The sequence below is a fragment of the Camelina sativa genome, chromosome 5 (assembly GCF_000633955.1).
Source record: "Camelina sativa cultivar DH55 chromosome 5, Cs, whole genome shotgun sequence".
Lineage (NCBI taxonomy): Eukaryota > Viridiplantae > Streptophyta > Magnoliopsida > Brassicales > Brassicaceae > Camelina > Camelina sativa.
The window spans coordinates 30,847,240-30,866,016 of NC_025689.1; the positions used below are offsets into that span (position 1 = coordinate 30,847,240).

The 18,777-nt window shown below is 34.2% G+C and overlaps 1 protein-coding gene across 1 annotated transcript; it reads left to right on the forward strand.

Annotated features, from left to right (window-relative positions):
• On the forward strand, positions 8,155-9,631 carry LOC104787971 (protein BIG GRAIN 1-like E). Its single transcript, XM_010513636.2, has one exon. It carries the CDS (start codon positions 8,346-8,348, stop codon positions 9,303-9,305), a length of 960 nt encoding a protein of 319 aa, XP_010511938.1. The 5' UTR covers positions 8,155-8,345; the 3' UTR covers positions 9,306-9,631.

Below are 18,777 nucleotides of genomic sequence, written 5' to 3' on the forward strand. Positions count from 1 at the left end.
GGGGGGGGGGGGGAAAGGTGATGCTAGGGGTAAAGGAAGACAGCGTGTTGACATTGTTATAGTCCCAGCTCCGGAAGGAGTAAGTCAGAATGTGGTGCAACATAAACAGCAGAAGGTGGTTAAAAAAACTCTCTTTCAGGAAGGGGGTGTTGTTGTGGGTCTTATGGAGCCTCCTGTAGAGGAGAATGATGTTGCTGAGGAGGGGAAAATACTGCCTTCTCCTTTTGTGGGTGGCGGGAGGGTCAGAAGATATCGGTTTCAAGTCCTGCTGTTCAGGTTCCTGTGGATGACTCGGTTTATCATGTGTCGGATACCAGTGTGCAGAAGATAGATCATGTAGCAACTCTGGCGGATCAACAGATTGGGGAGCAAGTGTCTAGTTTTGCGAAGCAGGGTGAGGGTTCTTCTGCTATTGTAGTCGACTCTGTCGAAAGGAGTCTTGTCACGGATCATGGGATTTTGTCTCCGACTTTGTTAGGGGTGGTTGTTTCTCCGAGCGGCAATGGAAATTTATTGGACGTGGTAGGGGGGTCACGGGTTCAGAGAAGTCTATGGAGATAGATGCGGCTGCAGGACAGGTTGACAACGTTGAAGGTGCAGGTGGGGAGGGGATATGGATCAAGAGATGAGCAATGTATCCGGGGAGGACATGGGTGGTGAGGAGGCTGAGGGTCATTCGGAGGGAACCAACAAGGTCGTCATGGGTGACAAAGGATGGAATGGCAAAGGTACGGTGCTGAGAGGGATGTGTGCGAAAAAACGGAATGCCCAGATGCTGCTTTCTCCACCGAAACGTCCTCCACAAGGGTCTGCTTCAGGTGTGAGTGGCCAGGCCTCAAAAGCTCAAGAGGGGGTGAAAGGAGGCCCAGGTGGGGGAAAGCCACCCAAACCAAAGAATATTAAATGAATATTTTTAGTTGAAATTGTCAAGGTCTGTGTAATAAAGCCACCATAGGACACCTCAAGGATCTTTGGTACCAACATAGACCATATTTTTTTATTTTTCCTGGAGACAAAACAGTCTTTTTCTTTTTCTGGAACAATTTGTAGGCCATTTTGGCTATAATAATTTAAAAACAGTGGAACCAATTGGTTGTAGTGGAACCTTCTCTGTGAGGAACAAGGAGTACCGTATCACTTTCAAGGAGATGGAGAAGCTGTATGGCTTCAAAGCTGGTAATGGAGAAGGAATGGAGGTTAGCAAGGAGGAAATGAGGTCCCTATGGCTGACAATAGGAGACAAGCTCCCCTACAAGTCCACAAGCTCCAAATCCGCTCAAATAAGGAGCCCTGTCTTGAGGTATTTTCATAAGTCCCTTGCATGCACTCTTTTTGCTAGAAAAGAGACTGGTAAGGTGAACGACCATGAGCTCCAGCTGTTAGACATTGCACTGTGTGGAGTTTTGGATAGCGCTAGGGATGGCACACCACTAGTAGGAGATGTTGATGATACTAGTATGGTGTTTGTGTTACTCGATCAATTCCTCTATCTGAAATCGTGAGCAATGAAGAAAAGAGAAGGAGGCGGAGAGATCTCCATTGGAGGGCTAGTCACACCGATCCTAGTGGCTTGCGATGTGCCCTTGAAGGGAGTGATACACAACCCGAGATGGCTGGATGTAGACTACCTCGCGCTGGCAAGATTTTTGGCCCATGAAAGGCCTAATGACATGATGATGTTCAAGTTCGTCCATCCAACCGCCGGAGCTGCCCAAATGGTCCTACCTAATGTCATATGCACCAAGGTTCGGCTGGGAAACAACATTGACTTTGCACCACCTTTGGAGGAGCTGTACAACTCGGAGGAGGAGTCCGAAGCTGAGAAGAGAGAGGAGACCAAGCAGAGACAGGGAGATAGCTCGGAGGATTTCGATTTTGAGGAGTATGTGTGCTCTCAAAAGCAACCGGTTGGAGTGAGGGAAGCTTACAAGAGGATCGGATGGCTGAAGAGGATGAACAAGTTCTTGGCGAAGAAGGTAAAGGACCTGACTAGTTCGGTGAAGACTATGGGAGGTCAGATCAAGGAGCTGCAAGAAAAGGCAAGCTGTGCCTCAGCTCCTACCTCGGCACAAGCACCAACTTGGATGGGGAGAAGCGGACCGCTAGGGGGAACTCGAGGACTGCCACCTCCAGACCCTTACAGAGCATCATCATACGATATCCAAGCTGAAGAGAACATCACCCGACCAGAGGCATCGCGGAGAAGCCATTCTGACGCTTACCTGACGCCCAACCCGATGGGATACACGATGAACTATCCGATGCACCTATCGAGCACCCAATCGGGTGATTACGCAGGTATTTTCCCTCCGCCTTACCAGATGCCATTCACGATGCTGTACACGATGCACCCTGCGAGTGGATACACGGGTGATCATTCTGGATCTCTTCTGCCATTTCCGTCGTACTACCCGATGCCCTACTCGATGAGCTACGCGATCTCACCCTCAATCAACCCCTAGGATGCTGGTCCGAGTAAGTCGTCCGTGCGCATTTCTAAGCTCCCTGACGAGCAAACACCGGCACCTGCTGAAGCCGGGGACGACCCTAGCTACACATTGGCGAGCATGGAGGCTGCTGCAGCCTCCTTCTTCTCCAACCCATGAGGTACCCATTTCATCCAACCATTGTATATATCATTACATTTAGTTTAATTCATTTTGTGTGATTCTTGGATTCTTTTTCTAACTTTTATTTACACAGGGACTATGTAATTTAAGTTTGGGGAAGGGTCCTAGAATGTATTTAACATTGTGTTTTATTTTCTTATTTCAAATTTTTGCATGCTAGTTTTATTTATTTGAGTCTGCATCTATGTGCATTAAAAACCCTAAAAAAATTTGAAAAAAAAAATAAAATAAAAGAGTGTTCATGTAGTTGCATTTACATATTAGGATTGAGTCTAGTTTGTTTCATATAGGATTGTTGCATATGCATCTTAGGGTACAATGATTAAAACCACATTGTTTAAAATCAAACCTTAGGATTGAAGCTATAGCCCTTAGTCACAGTTCATTGTTGCTAGATCAATCTTTGGAAAAAAAATGAAAAATCTTTGCTTAGACCCTTGTGTCGTTTGAATGCTTCCTCCACTTGCTTGAAAATTAGAACATCTCTATATTATTGGATTTAATTTGAACTTTAATTGTCTTGCTTATGGAACTTGAATGCTTGCTCATGGTAACTCTAAAGTCGGGTTAGCACTCTATTTTTACCAATCTTTTCGTTTAACCCGATTCATTTGTCCTACCCATGAACCCAAACCTTTTCTTTCAAACCTTGTTGTGAGTTGTTGGGTGAGGCCTCTTTCATTGTGCTATAGGTTGTAAAACCTTGAGAGTATTGAGAATGACAAAGAACTGCCTCTTGATTTAGCTAAGTTAGAATTTGAACTAGCTAATAGATTTGGTTTTGAAAGATAGGTGGTTAGAATGCTTACTTGGGGTTGGGTTGTGGAAACAAAAAAAGTCCCTAAGATTAGAATTAATTAGCTTTACGTCTCTAAAAAAAAAAAAAAGATCTTGCTATAGTCTCCTTGAAAGAAAGAAAAAATATATATATTCATATTAGGAGTTTAGCAAAGATAGAAAAATATAAAATAAAGAAAAAAGAGAGAGCTAGAAGTTTTAAAGTTTAAACCTTAGGGAGTAAAAAAATAGAGAGTTAAAATCAAGGTTGTGGGTAGTTTAATTCTAGGGGGTTTAAATAAAATAAAAAAAGGGAAAAAGTGAATGAGAAAAGGGTAGATCATCAAGAGTTAAGCTTTATATAACCAAATTGTTCTCAGTCTTAGATAGTTTTCACAACTGTCTAGCATTCCTTCTTTTGAGAGAACACCATCCAAAGAATTTGTTTGAAACCACCTTACTAAAAAGCTTTACCCTTGAAACCGATTGAGTTTGATTCACCTTCCATCTGCAAGAATACGCCAAACACTTAATTGAATGTGAAAGAGATGTTCTTTATCTTTAGTTGGAGGTTGAGCTAGATCGATGCATGGTAATAAGCATAGAAAAATATTTGTAAGTATGTTGATTGATTTTAGCACCATTAAACTATCTTTAAGGACTATAACTTGAATCATTCGCTTAGCATATTAAGGTTATGAGTCCCTACTTTCAAACCGCACCCTCTTACTTTCTTGCTAGAGGACTAGCAAGATTTAAGTTTGGGGGTCTGATAACTCTCTAATTTATATGTTTTTAGCATCCTTTTTTGTCCATATTTTGCATTGTTCATACCTCTAACTTAGCATTTTTAGGTCATTAACTGTAGGAATTCACTTTTAAACCATTTAGGGTGTTGCATTTCTGCACTTGCATATTTTGGATGAAAATAGGTGCTAAAGGGCCAAAAATGGGGAAAAACAAGGACAACCCTAGCATGTACCCGAAGGAGCCATCGAGCTTCAAGAACAAATCTGAACCCCAACACGATCAAGGAGGATCCAAGAGCATGAAGAGCAACCCGAATATCCACCCGAGGAGTAACCCGACTTCACCCTCGTGTACCCCATCGAGTAAACTATCGGACAGGTCTGGGAAGCTAGGTCAAAAGGGTTTCCATATATAAACCCCCTCTTCCCCTAGCTCGCAAACGAGCACGCCGCAGACCCTCAAACCAGAGAGCGAGAGCTTCTGTGAGAGAACTGAGCGACTCAAACATTTTTTCTTTTGTTTTTACATTTTCTTTCATAGTTTTTATAGTTTTTCTTAGATTTCTATCTTGTACTCCTTCTACTCTATCTTTACCGTTTAATACAATGCAATTTTCATTCATTTTCGTTGTTTTGTTTCTTGTTATCATGTCCGAGTAGTGTAGCAAAGCTTTCTAGGGATGGGATAGATGATTTTGTGTTCTTGATCGGTTAGGATGCCTTAGTTTGATTGTAAATGATTGATAGATTTCCTTCTAGGTTGGTGTTCTTAATGCTGTCAACAGACCGGGAGATTGAGATTAGATCTAGGCGTTTTAGCGACCGAAAGGTGTAGATAAGATGCATGATTTAGCCAATGCTAGAGGTTTACTTGACTCTTAGTAAGAGATTAGATGAGTTTAAGTTTACTGACAATAATGAATTGATCTTAATGCCTGCTTGATCATATTGCTAGTGCGAGAGTGTGGTAAGTGATCTAAGTTTGATTGTTGCTAGTGCGAGAGTGTGGTGACAAAGTTTAGAGATTCATTGTCTAGGAAATAATTGCTTGAGGCATGTAAGGCATCTGTACTGGTCTAGAATACTTAGGATTCAATTACCCCGTCCTTAGAAGATTTCGTATTTTAATTGTTTACATTTTCTTTACCTACTCGACCACTTACCCGATCAGGTACACGATAACATGTATCGAGTAATAGCTTGAGCTGTTCATATCTCACTTGCTTACTCGATCACCCACTCAATCATGTACTCGATTGCTTGCATTGAGTGCTTAGGTCGTGTAGTTTCTTTGTTTATATTCTTTTCTTTCATTTATTTTAGGACTGTATCTGCTTGGCTTGACTTGTATTGTACTGATCATATCCTTCCTGCTAGCAATAGACAACCATTAGGATTGATAACCCTTTGTACTACAACTGCATAGGGAATTGATACCCTAGGGAAACCTGTCTATCATTTATGTACGAAGGTTCTGATTGCAAATATTCAGAAGGCGGAGGCGGATAAGCGGCTTACGGGTATCAAAGTGGCTAATAAGTGTCCTCCTATTACACACTTGTTGTTTGCAGATGATAGTCTTTTCTTCTGTAAGGTGGATAAGGATCAGTGTGGTGTTGTTGTGGATATTCTCAAGCAGTATGAGGCTGTCTCGGGTCGTGATCGGTTATAGAGTCGGACAACTGGTTGGATGGTGAAATTGTTGTCCAGAGGAGGTAAGGAGGTGATGATTAAGTCTAGTGCCACTGCTGTGCCAAGTTTTGTGATATCTTGTTTTCGTTTACCAAAAACAATCACTTCCAAACTTACCAGCGCAGTGGCAAATTTTTGGTGGAGCTCTAATGGTCAGAATGGGGGTATGCATTGGCTGGCTTGGGATAAGCTTTGCAGCAGCAAGAAGTTGGGTGGGCTGGGGTTCAGAAATGTTGATGATTTTAATACTTTATTGGCTAAACAATTATGGCGGCTGATTGAGTTTCCGGACTCATTGTTTGCCAGGGTTTTTAAAAGTAGATATTACCATAATTCCAATCCTATGGAACCGATATGGTCCTACTCTCCTTCCTATTGGTGGAGGAGTATCGTATCTGCTTGATCTTTGGTAAATAAAGGGCTTAGTAAACGGGTTGGCACGGGCGACTCCATATCTATATGGACTGGTCCCTGGGTTCCAGCTCAACCCCCAAGACCAGCTTTATCAAAAGGGTCTTTTATGGACCAATCTCTTTGTTTGACTCATTTTATAGATCCTCAGACGCACACTTGGTGTCTGGATCGGCTCCTGGAGCATTTTGATCTGGTGGATGTTATTTTGATAGAGGTTATCCCGTTGAGTATTTTTCCACGGGAAGATTACTTTGGGTGGCAAATATACGGTCAAATCGGGATATAATACAGCGCGTATCAGTGCTCCTAATTCCTTCCAGGCTTTTGGGTCTGGTCCGGATATTACTCCCCTCCTTGCAGGGGTTTGGCAGGTTCGTTGTCCGCTGAAGATTAAACACTTTATGTGGCAAGTTTTGAGAGGATGTATTTCGGTTTCGGTAAAATTGAAAAGGCGGGGGATTGTTTGTGATGTTGGTTGTCCGAGATGCGGGGCTGAGGAGGAAACTATCAACCACGCAATCTTTGTATGTCCACCGGCACGCCAGGTCTGGGCTTATGCCCATGTCCCTGTGGGTCCTCAAATTTTCCCGATGGAATGTATATTCACTAATGTAGATCATTTTCTGGGGCATAAGTATCTGGGTTCACAGGTTGTGACTTTTCTTTGGCTTATGTGGTATATTTGGAAAGCGAGGAATGTTAGGGTCTTTGAGAACCAAGTGGAACAACCTGATGAGGTTGTGCGCCTGGCGGAAGGGGAAGCGACCTCCTGGCTACAAGCACAGGAGGACGTGGTGAAGGTGGAGTGTTCCTCCTCTCCTCTGGTCCCTTCTTCTAGGCCCCAGGGACGCAGTCCTCCTCTTCCTTTTGTTTATTCCGGTTATAGGTGCTTCCTTGATGGTTCTTGGAAAGAGTCTGATAGTTTTGCAGGTGCATGATGATGTTGTACTTCTTTGCAGAGAGCGTCCCCGTTTCTCGGAGCTACCAACTACAAATGCAGTCTATCTCCGCTACACGCTGAAGTTGAAACTTTCATTTGGGCCATGCGGTGCATGATTGGCCATGATTTCTGGGACGTGGCTTTCTTTACAGACTATTCTGACTTGGTGAAGATGGTATCTTCTCCTCACGAATGGCCGGCCTTCGCAACGTACTTAGACGATATAAAGCTTGACAGGGAGGAGTTTTCTTCTTTTTCTTTGGTTTATGTTTTTCGTAATTTTAATGTTAAGGTGAACACTTTGGCACGCCAAATGCTTTTTGTTTGTAAACAATTTTTCCCCAAATTGGCTCGTTTGAGCTGAGTTGACAAAAAAAAAGTTGTGTTTGCGTATTACATAATTTAATTGGGTATCTTTCATGTTTTGCACATTGTGTCAATGGCAATGCAAAGTGCTTTTGCCTAACGTTTATGGAACACAAAAATGTACATCCCTACTCGCCATTCAACCAAGTAATATTTCTTCATATGTAACAAATTAGTGTACATAATACATATGTATGTATGCATTCATCTATAAAAATTTAATGGAATCATGGGTTGTGTATGGTTTGATGTACATAAAGATTTTTAAAAATGAACGACAAAATTAAATCCGAAAATAAAAGAAGACTCGAAATTGGAATCCAAGGCAACAAGAGACGATAGCCCCACATTATCATAAATACAATCAATTAATTTCCTACACCTTATCAGAAAGCTCATAAAATCAAATGAGCCCACCTTTCTCCTTCAATTAAGTTCTTCACCCACGCATTTAGTGGGTCACACAAACTCTTATGACTTGTGTCTCTCCAAACATTTTAATCCCAAATTAATAGTATTATAATAAACTATCGTAATCCACTAAAATCAACGTATGAGTATCGCATGATACGTTTACGACCCGTATATTCACATACTACGACCTTAATTTATTTAATGATGGAGTTACATATCACCATCAATTGTTATATAAACCTAAACACATTATATTCATTATATCATCCCATATCAACTTGTTCCTCATTCCCCGCAAATCAAGCATAGAAAGAGACTCTTGGATCATCCAAGTATCTGATTCTCAAACCCTAAAAGATAATTATGTCAATGAAAGGGATCTCATCAGCAGAGCCAGATAAGCTTCCCAGGAGAATATCTTTGACCCACAAGCGCAATTCTGGCGAGCTTGACGTGTTCGAGGCCGCTGTGTACTTCTCCGGCTACAACGAAGCCTCCTCCGGCGACCATAGAAACACACAAAAGTTTGGCTATAACGCGGCAAGAGAGGAGAATCGTAGGAAATGGGGAATATTAGGAGGAGGAGGAGGAGGAAGAAGAATCAGCTTAGATTTGCCGATCAGATGTTCTGAACAGGTGCACCATCTTCACCAAGATCATCATGAAGTTACAACAATCAAGGAGAGACTTAGTAACGTGAGACACAAGCAACCTAGCTCACCAGGTGGTAAAATCGCCAGCTTCTTGAACTCTCTGTTCCATCAATCAGGTTCAAAGAAGAACAAGTCCAAGTCAAAGTCGAAGGCAACAGATCCCGAAGTGGAAGAGGAGGTCACCGGAGCAGGATGGATGAAGAGGAGGAGAAGAAGCAGTATAAGCCATTTCTTGAGCTCAAGCAGATCTAATTCAACCACCACCACTACCACCACGACATCATCATCATCAAAATCTCTAATTTCGTCATCAAGCTCAGGTTTCAGAACTCCTCCTCCTTATTTGAACACCCCCACCAAGAACTATAAGCAGTTCTTGAATTACACTTCTGCTACCAAACAAGTGGGAGAAGAGGAAAAGAAGACCCACAAAGACTACGCGTGGCTGGACGAGAAACTCAAGGTGATGGAGAGCCTCTCGGAGAACCAGAGCAATTGGGCTGATGATGAAGATGATGATCGGAGAATAAAGAGAGAGGGATATGATGATGGAATGGAGAGTGATTCAAGTTCTGATCTCTTCGAGTTGCAAAACTACGAGTTGTCTCGTGGAGGCTTGCCAGTCTACGAGACTACCAATGTAGCTAACATCAACAACACTCATATATAACTCAAACTCTCTTGAGCGTCATCAACTCCATCAGATCTTGGTAATAACACCCATAAAACAAATTGTTTGTTTTTTCTCGATTTGTTCTTGTCTGATTGCTTCAGTTATATATGTAATTCTTTTTGATTTCTTGGGTTTGATTGTGGATGCTTTAATAGTATTTTTTTTTTGTTTTGTTTGAGATTTGAGGATAGACTTGATAAAATTCCTAATTTTTTCTTGTCTATCACATGGATTTTGTTTCCATATCTTTACGTTTTTTTCCTTGTAAAATTTTTTTTGTACAATGTTGTTAATATGTTAATATCAGAGTACGTGGTAAACCATTTTTATTTCAGTAGAAATGAGAATTTGTCACTTACATAGTTACATATATATATAATTGAGTAACATTCACCGACCGGAAAAAATTGATCTATATATATGTAAAGGACCATATAAAGCGTTGATAAAGGTAACATAATCAAAGCTAGCATTGAGAAATGAGAACCAGAAATATTAGATGGCATGGCATGGGACCAATAAACAAAGTTTCACCAGCCGGTTAAGTTTTTTGCTGGTTGTTTTTTTTCCTTTACATTTGTTGGTTAGTTATAACTCCATTTTTTGTTGTCGTCGGTTACGAGTCTTAAAACTTATGGCGCCACTAGTTCTCAAAATAAAATGTTGTATCTATAACATGAGAAAAAGTCAAGCAGACAAAATATATTTGGGACCAACAACGATCTCCACTTGCAATTTTGTTTCCTTGTCATTTAGTAATACATAGAATATTACATGTTCAAGCAAGCTAGTCAGGATCGTAGAAAGATCAACATAAAAGATTCGAGTTCTACTATGGATTAAACAGTCGTCGAACTAATAATAACACGAAGAATAAACATGGCTAACTAGAAAAATACAATTTTAGAGACGAAAAAACAATATGAGAATTGAGAACGTATGCGCTATTCCGAGAATAAGGATAGCACGTCCAAACAATTTTTTTCGAACCTAAATCAGACAATTTACTGCTGAAGAATCTATTTGCATGATCACTCATTATAAACATTAAAATATTATTATAAGAGAAGTAGCAATCAATAACTTAATCTAGTATGCCTAGACGTTTTTGTTTTTGTTGTCCTGTCACGAGTTGCGTCATAGAGCTTCGATAGAAATGACAAAGTATAATTAATGTTTTGGTTTGAAGATTGATTTATCCTTAAAAAAAGATTAGCACTATATTGCTTTTAGATAAATGTATTAATTAACAAACTAATCAAGGACAACAAAAGAGATATCCAAAAGCTTTTGTCATGCATAGATTGCGGTTGCTTTTCGAGTTTCGCATTTTGATATATTTCTATTAATGCATGCATAAGGCATACCGAGTACTATCTATGTATAGCCTTTTTTTAATTTTGGAACACTACTATATAGCCTTTCAAAGGATAATTATTATGTACTGGTTCATGGATAAGATAGCCGATGTACAACTCTTTTCCATGTGAAATTGTGTTGCTTACTTCAAAAAGCAAAAATCTGATGAAATTGAAATTTGGACTTCAAAAGGAAAACTAAATAGTGATAAGAAATACATTTAACGAAACTTAGACTTTGGTCTCTCTTTTTTTTTTTAGAAAGATAATTAATTTCATTTTAATTATACACTAGGTAGGTTAAAAAAAAAGTTAATTTTATCTTGTTACGTTGTATTCATTTCACATACACTGTAAATTGATTTGTACTATATGTAAATAGCGAGATACGTTTGTACTTGTTAGAATTTTATAACATTTAAGGTAGTTTTCAAAGAATAAAATACATGATAAACCAATACTAAGCAGATAGGAGGGGGTCTAATGTATTACGATCAGCTCATGCGTACAGGCAACAAAACAAAAAAAGGGAACCAAAATAATATACTCATGCTGGTAGAAACAATGATACATGTCACCAATATAGACAAAAGTCGGGTATATGAAATTAATAAGTAATTCCTATAATGGATGGAGGGTCCAACGTCCAAACATGTGATTATCATAAAGTTGAGGTAATTATGCAAAGTAAAATGATATAATTATGAACCTTGCTAATAAAGACACTCACAAAATAGTATTTGGAGTTTCGTTAGATGAGTTATAATAATTTACGTCATATATGTTGTCATATTTGCAAATTTTAATAAGTTTGGATCGACAATGATACTTTCGTTTTGGTTTATTGGATATATAGTAAATCCCTGTTATTTCTTGGTTATTCGGTAGAAAAACAATGTTATATCATTCGGTTTAACTTTAAACCAAATCATTTCCTAAAGAAATTTTTGGGTTTGGATTAAAAAATATCTAATTCAGTTTTCGTGTTCTGTGTGTGTTTGATGATGTCAATGTCATTATAAACAAAAATAAACTCTGGTCTTCGATCTAAAGGTCAAAAACAAACTCTGGTCTTCGATCTAAAGTTCAAAAACCTGAACTTTCCATTGTTATCAAATACTATGATAAAAAGAAATCATTCATAATCTTTTTTTTCCTTTTTTTTTTGTCGAACTCATTACTAATCTTTTTTTGGTGCACATTGAACATCGACTATTATTACTTCAAGATATATTTGCTTTTAGTTTTTCTTTTTTTTCTCCTTTAAGAATATACGTGAAATTACGAAAAAAAAAAGAATATACGTGATATTGAACAGACCGTAGTTAAATGGGCTTGAAACAGGCCTTTATATTGCTACGTAAATTTGATGGACCTGGCTTTGCAAATTGGAATTAGCACGGTACTTTAGTTTTTAATTTAATAAGGTAAAAGTCCGCGCGCATATGCGCGGATTGATGTATTAGTTATATGATCTTAGTACAGTGGCCAAAGGTAAGTTCTTAATATACAAAGCATCATCACATCCGGTATCGAGTCCCGCTCCCTACGAATGTAGGGATTAGACTAATGGGTCGGCCTGTTATGGCCCAATGGTTGACAAAAAAAAAAAAAAGTTTGCCAATATTTTTAGGAATGTTTCTCTCATCTATCCATTTTCAAAAATATCCATTTTTAAATATGCAAAATTATAAAGTTTTATAAGATTTATAAGATATTTCTAGATAGTACGTACTACTTAGAGACTCAATCCAAATATTTATAAGTTTTTGTTTTGTTTTTGTCAAATTTATAAGGTTTTGAAAGGTTTTTAAAAGGTATTTATAAAATATATATAAAATTTTACACACACATATATATATATAGTTTATGTATATTTTTCTAAGATTACACGTATTTCAATTTTTCGTGGCATTTTTAATAAAGTTTTTAAAAGGCGTAGTTTTCAAAAGTGGTATTAGAAAAGAGGTTTGAAATTCCTTATATATATATATATAACAAATAAATTTCCTAAATTCAATAATCAACTTTTAATTATTCAAATCATTACAATATCAAATTATATAAAGTATTTCAATATAACTATACATACATATTTATCAAAACAATATACATAAACTATCTATATATATGTGTGTGTGTAAAATTTTATATATAATAAGTATAAATTTTAGATATACTTTATTTTTTATTGTTCAGCCTGCATAATAAACCTCTTTATGAGATAATGTTAGAAATACCATTTTGTTGATACCCCTTTTCAAAAATACCAATTTTTTGGTTATTTTCATTTTTGTCCTCTTTCACACAATTATAATGTGTTAAATTAACTTCTAGAATTTTTTGTTTTTGATTTGGATTCTCTACTTTAGATGTAGGATATAGTTTTGAGGAGGTAGAGTTTAGTATTTGGAGTTTAGGGTTAAAATTTAGTTATGTTGTATATTAAAAAGAGTATTATTGAAAATGAACAACAAAAATTGTATATTTTTGCAAAAAGGTATAGTAAAAAGGGTATTTATGTAAATGCCCCTAGTTTTGTTTGATATTATTGAATCTATACTATTAAAAGAGAAGCATTTTTAATAAGTAGACATAGATTAAGAGATTATTACATGAAATGCCACTCAAATAAGAATAAGGATATGTATACTTATAGCCAAACAGTTTGATAGAACAAATATTAAATGATTTTAACACATTAACACATAAAAATTGGAAGGAGTTAAAACCTATCATAAAATCTAAATAAATCAACCCCCATAATTAGAGTAGAATTAAAACAACCAATTAAAACCTAACCACATAATTAGCAACATAATCTTTAAGTCCATCGATTAGTAAAATTCAATCTTACAATATCTTCTAAAATAATAAAGATGTGTTTAATTTATAAGGGAAGTTAACATAATCTCGGAAATTAAAACCAAAATCTCGGAAAGTATCTTAGAATATGATCTTAGTTTAATTACTTGCTTAATTATGAAATATTTAAATTATACTAACTAATATACCTTTCAACCGACCCTAATTGTAGTATCATTTCAAAATGCTATAAATGATAACGAAAGAAAAAATATTTGCAAGAAACAATTAAATAATTTACTACTCCCGAAATTAACAGCATACCTTGATCAAATATTTGATTGGATTTTTGGATAGTTTCAAAAACTCCCAAAATTTTAAGAAAATTTGAATTATTGATTCACTAAAATACTGATTAAAAGATATTTAATCAAGATATGCTGTTAATTCAGCTTTTATTTTGCCTGAGAAATTAAAGTAATATGCAATTAAGTATTTATTTGTTGAGATTTTGATCCTACTAACCCTAACTATCTTCGAGCTGTATATATCTTCTTAAAGTTGCACACACTACATAAATCGTTTCATAAAAAGAATATTTTCATCGGCCACTGAGAAAATTAACCCTGCATAGCTTGGAATACGAGTGTGCAATGGTTTTAGAAAAGAAAACGGCAGATGATGTTGAATATGTAACCAAAGTCCATCATTAATCTCCTATATTTTATATGGGGTGAGTCTTATTTTTATTTTATTGTAGGTTCACAATTTTGTTATTTATATTTAAATATGGAATTTTGTATTTGCAGATAGTGGATGACATACATAAAAAGTGACATACATAATACCTAAACCTAAAGAGTGTAAGGATGCATCTAGGTTTTGTACATGAGTTAATTTGATCATTTATACACACATAATATAGTCATCGTATATCCTATATATTTACAAGCATTACCATTGTCTATAAACATTTAAACAATTTTCCATTTACTAAATTTTTTACAAATAGATTTACCGTCGATTAAATCTGGCTTTTCATATGATGTACTCATGTCATTTTTTTATTGTTTATGGTGTTTAGTCTTAAGATATAGAAGAGAATAGTATGTAACTGTATTGTAGATTTGTGTATCCATCAACACAACATATATCACAAGGTGTAGACATTTATGTCTCATAATGAAAATGTTTAATAATACATTTTATAAAACTAATTAGAAATTGTAAATTCACATTATCTGTTTTATTTTCACTTAATTTGTTCGTTATTTAAATTATGTCAATCAAACAAAACAAAACAAAACAATGTTTACACATTTAAGACTTAAATAGTAATATTTTATTTTAATTTTATCTATCAGAAAAATATTTCCATATACATTTCTATTTTTGAATATATAAAAATAAAAAATGTTAAGAAACTATTCATGATAAATGGGATGGGTGTAATATATTCAAAATCTCCATATTATTTATTTCAAATATCATGACTAATTATAGCAGGTATAAGATACACACGTGTAATTCAAAAAATAAGAAACATTATAGTGTAAAAAAATGGGTAACAAGTTAAAGTATAAACATTTTTGCTAGCTAGATTCAGAGGGGTGTATTCAACTTAACATTTTAAATGATTTGTCTAAAATTTACAAATCCTATGTTATTCAATTATGGATTTTAAAAAGTCTCAGGAAATCCACTGTTATTGAATTGATGATTTAAAAATCTACTTAAAATCCACTGTTATTCAAAACGGTTTGTGGATTTGGATTTTAATAAGTTTCAGGGATTTTGGAGGATTTGAGAGGATTTGTTTAGTTAAAAATACAGAAATCTAAATCTCAAGGTTTTAGGTGGGATTTGAAAGAATTTCACTATAAATCATATCAACTTCCCTAAAATCTATCAAAATTCCAAATTTTCTAAATCCCATAAAATTCTTCAAAATCATGGTTTCAATACACCCCCCTCAGTTCTCAAAATCTTTAATTTGAGTAAGCATCAACTTCAGAATGGGTATGTGCCTACTTTAAGATGATTATTTTGAAATAAAAAATTAGTATTTGAATATATTATAGAGTTTGAGAATATCAAAAATGAAAATACGAGTAATCCGTCATAATCTTTCACCCATTTCTTTAATATATATCTTACATATTACATATCAGAAAAAAATCTATACTATTAAAAGGAAAGCATTTTAAATAAGTAGACATAAGGTTAAAGATTATTTATTACATGAAATGCCATTAAAAACAGAATAAGGATATGTATAACTTAGATCCAAACATACACAATTAATATATGAACTGTATACGATACAAGTGTATCCAAACAGACCTGTAAGCAAATTAAATACTAAGGAAGAAAGAATATTCTAACTAATTGTAATAAATTTTGAAACAAGGATTATGAATATCAAATCCAATCTCAACACATTCAAATAAGCCGAGATTTCCGAGCTTAATTTCGAATTATCTGCGGAAAAAGGACCATGACATATAAAAAATATGGAAGAAGTGAACGAAAAAATACTATCCAAATATTCTTTATAAAATATCTGACAAAAATCTGGATAAACTAATTTCTTTTTTGGTACCTATATTCAATTCTGAAATCTCACTTGAGTAACTGACTAACTGTACATGTCAACTTCGGATTGGTAGAAAAAAACTGGGTTTTTTTTTGTAAACTTTAGATAGTTTCAGAATATAAAAACGAAAAATTTATCTCAATCCTTTTAACATATAATTATCTATATTGGAACTTCTTTTTAATTGAAACACATGTTATCCATGGGCTTTGTAAAATTTTAAAGTGATGAATCAGACATTTCTCCTATGGGTTTTTACGGAAAAATAGTAAAATTGTTATGGGCAAGCCTATAGAGTTGGATTTATTCAGGTAGACAATTTAGGTCATTTGATTTGAGAAGTTTTAATATTTTAGCCCGGTTTGATAGTTCTTGGGGCGGGACAAGACGGGTTTTCGGTCCCAAATAGATACATCACTTTTTTTCTTACCATTTTTTCAATGTAATCTCATCATTTGTTGTCTAACCAAATAAAAAATAAATTGAATACTAAACTTATAGTATGAGATAGGATTATGAATGTTAATAACATTCTTAAAAAAATATGTTTACATTAATAATTTCATATATAAATACGTAATATATTGCAAATATGATAATAAATTTTGGTTTTGAAATCATCCCCGCACGTACGTGCGGGTCCGAATCTAGTATTCAAGGTAAAACAGATACTGTATATTGTACATAATAAAAATGAGTAAATACTATGATATTCAAAAATTCAGTTTATGTTCTAATACATAAACTAAAGAGTTGAATAATTAAAATCCAAATCAGTTTAACTTTTTATATAAATTAAATACATTCCCTATAAAATCATATGCATTGCTACATAAACTAAAGAGTTAAATAATTAAAATTCCAAATCAGTTTAAGTACATTCCCTATATAGATGATTTCTTTAGCTTGATTATCTTACTGTGTAATGATCAAAATTAATATTTTTTTGAATCTACATGATAAGTTTTTTTTGTATAGCCATCAAATTTTTATTATACATATGTAATTTAAAATTAAAATAATAAGAAAACAAAGAAGGAAGGAAGCAATACATAAAACAAACAAAAAAAAATTGAAAACTCAATATAAGATATAACCAACTAAGTATATAACTAAACACTTACAATGAATTTTCAACCCATGAAAAAACATAAACAAAAGAAAGAAAATATTTAGAATTTGACATATGGTGGAGGAGGATGTGAGAATCATTATTTATAGGATTTGAAGTGATAGAAGTTATATTTCTAAAATAATTTAATTAGAGGAGTTACAATTATAATTGATAGTGTGTTTAATTGAAAATAAATGTAGGAAAACAATAGTCAATTCACAATTTATGTAATTTCAGTTACAATTTAGTAGTAAATAGTAAATTTAAAGTATGAAATTATGTATATGATTAAATGAGTTGACCAATAAAGAGCAAATTGACCAATAAAGAGCAAATTGAATATATATATATATATATATATATATATATATATGTGTGTGTGTAAAAATGAATATTTACTATGATATAAACTAATACATAAACTAAAGAGTAAAATAATTAAAATCCAAATTATTTTGTATGTAACAAATTAAATGTATTCCCTATGAAATCATATGAAGTGCAATCAAGAGCTTCATATAATTATATGTTGGATCACAAGAACTAAATATAATGATGAGTATACTAAAAATATGTATTACAATTTTTTAGAGCTTAGAGAGAATTAAAGAAAATTAATTTAATTATTGTATTACAATAGTTTATTTTCTTAAAACATTTCATACTTTTACAAATAAAATAAATATGTAAGAAATAATCAAATATCTAGATAAAGAATAAAGATGATTTCTTTAGTTTGATTATTTTATTGTGCAATGATCAAAATTAATAATTTTTAGAATCTGCATGATTTTTTTTTGTATACCCATCAAAATTTTATTATACATATGTAATGTAATTTAAAACTAAAAATAATAAGAAAGGAAAATGATGCGATCATACCAGCACTAATGCACCGGATCCCATCGTGCTTGGGCGAGAGTAGTACTAGGATGGGTGACCTCCCAGAAAGTCCTCGTGTTGTATCCCTCCCTCTTTTTTTTTTGGCAAAAAAAAAGAGGAAACAATACATAAAACAAAGAAATAAAATTGAAAACACAATATAAGATATATCCAACAAAATATATAATTAAACACTTACAATGAGTTGTAAAAAGAAAAAACACTTACAATGAGTTTTCAACCCATGCAAAAACATAAAATAATAAAAAAGAAGTATTTAGAATTTGAGATATAGTGGAGGAGTATGTGAGAATGGTTATTTATAGGATTTGTGGTGATAGAAGTTATTTCTAAAATAATTTAATTAGAGGAGTTACAATTTTAATTGATAGTGTGTTTAATTGAAAATGAATGGAGGAAAACAATAGTCAATTCACAATTTATTTAATTTTAGTTACAAATTAGTAGTAATTAGTGAAATTAAAGTATGAATTTTCAGTTACAAATTAGTAGTAGTTAGTGAAATTAAAGTATGAATTTATATATATATATATATATATGATTAAATGTGTTGAATTTTAATTTTAATTTAAAATAAATATTATATTTTAAAATATTAAATATCAAATTGACCAATAAGGAGAGATCAGAACTCTAATTTTATATATATGATTTTCTCTGAACCTAATCAATATTTTTATTTGAGTAAATATT

Coding starts and splice junctions, on each gene's coding strand:
- LOC104787971 (XM_010513636.2), top strand. CDS start 8,346: ATGTCAATGAAAGGGATCTCATCAGCAGAGCCAGATAAGCTTCCCAGG.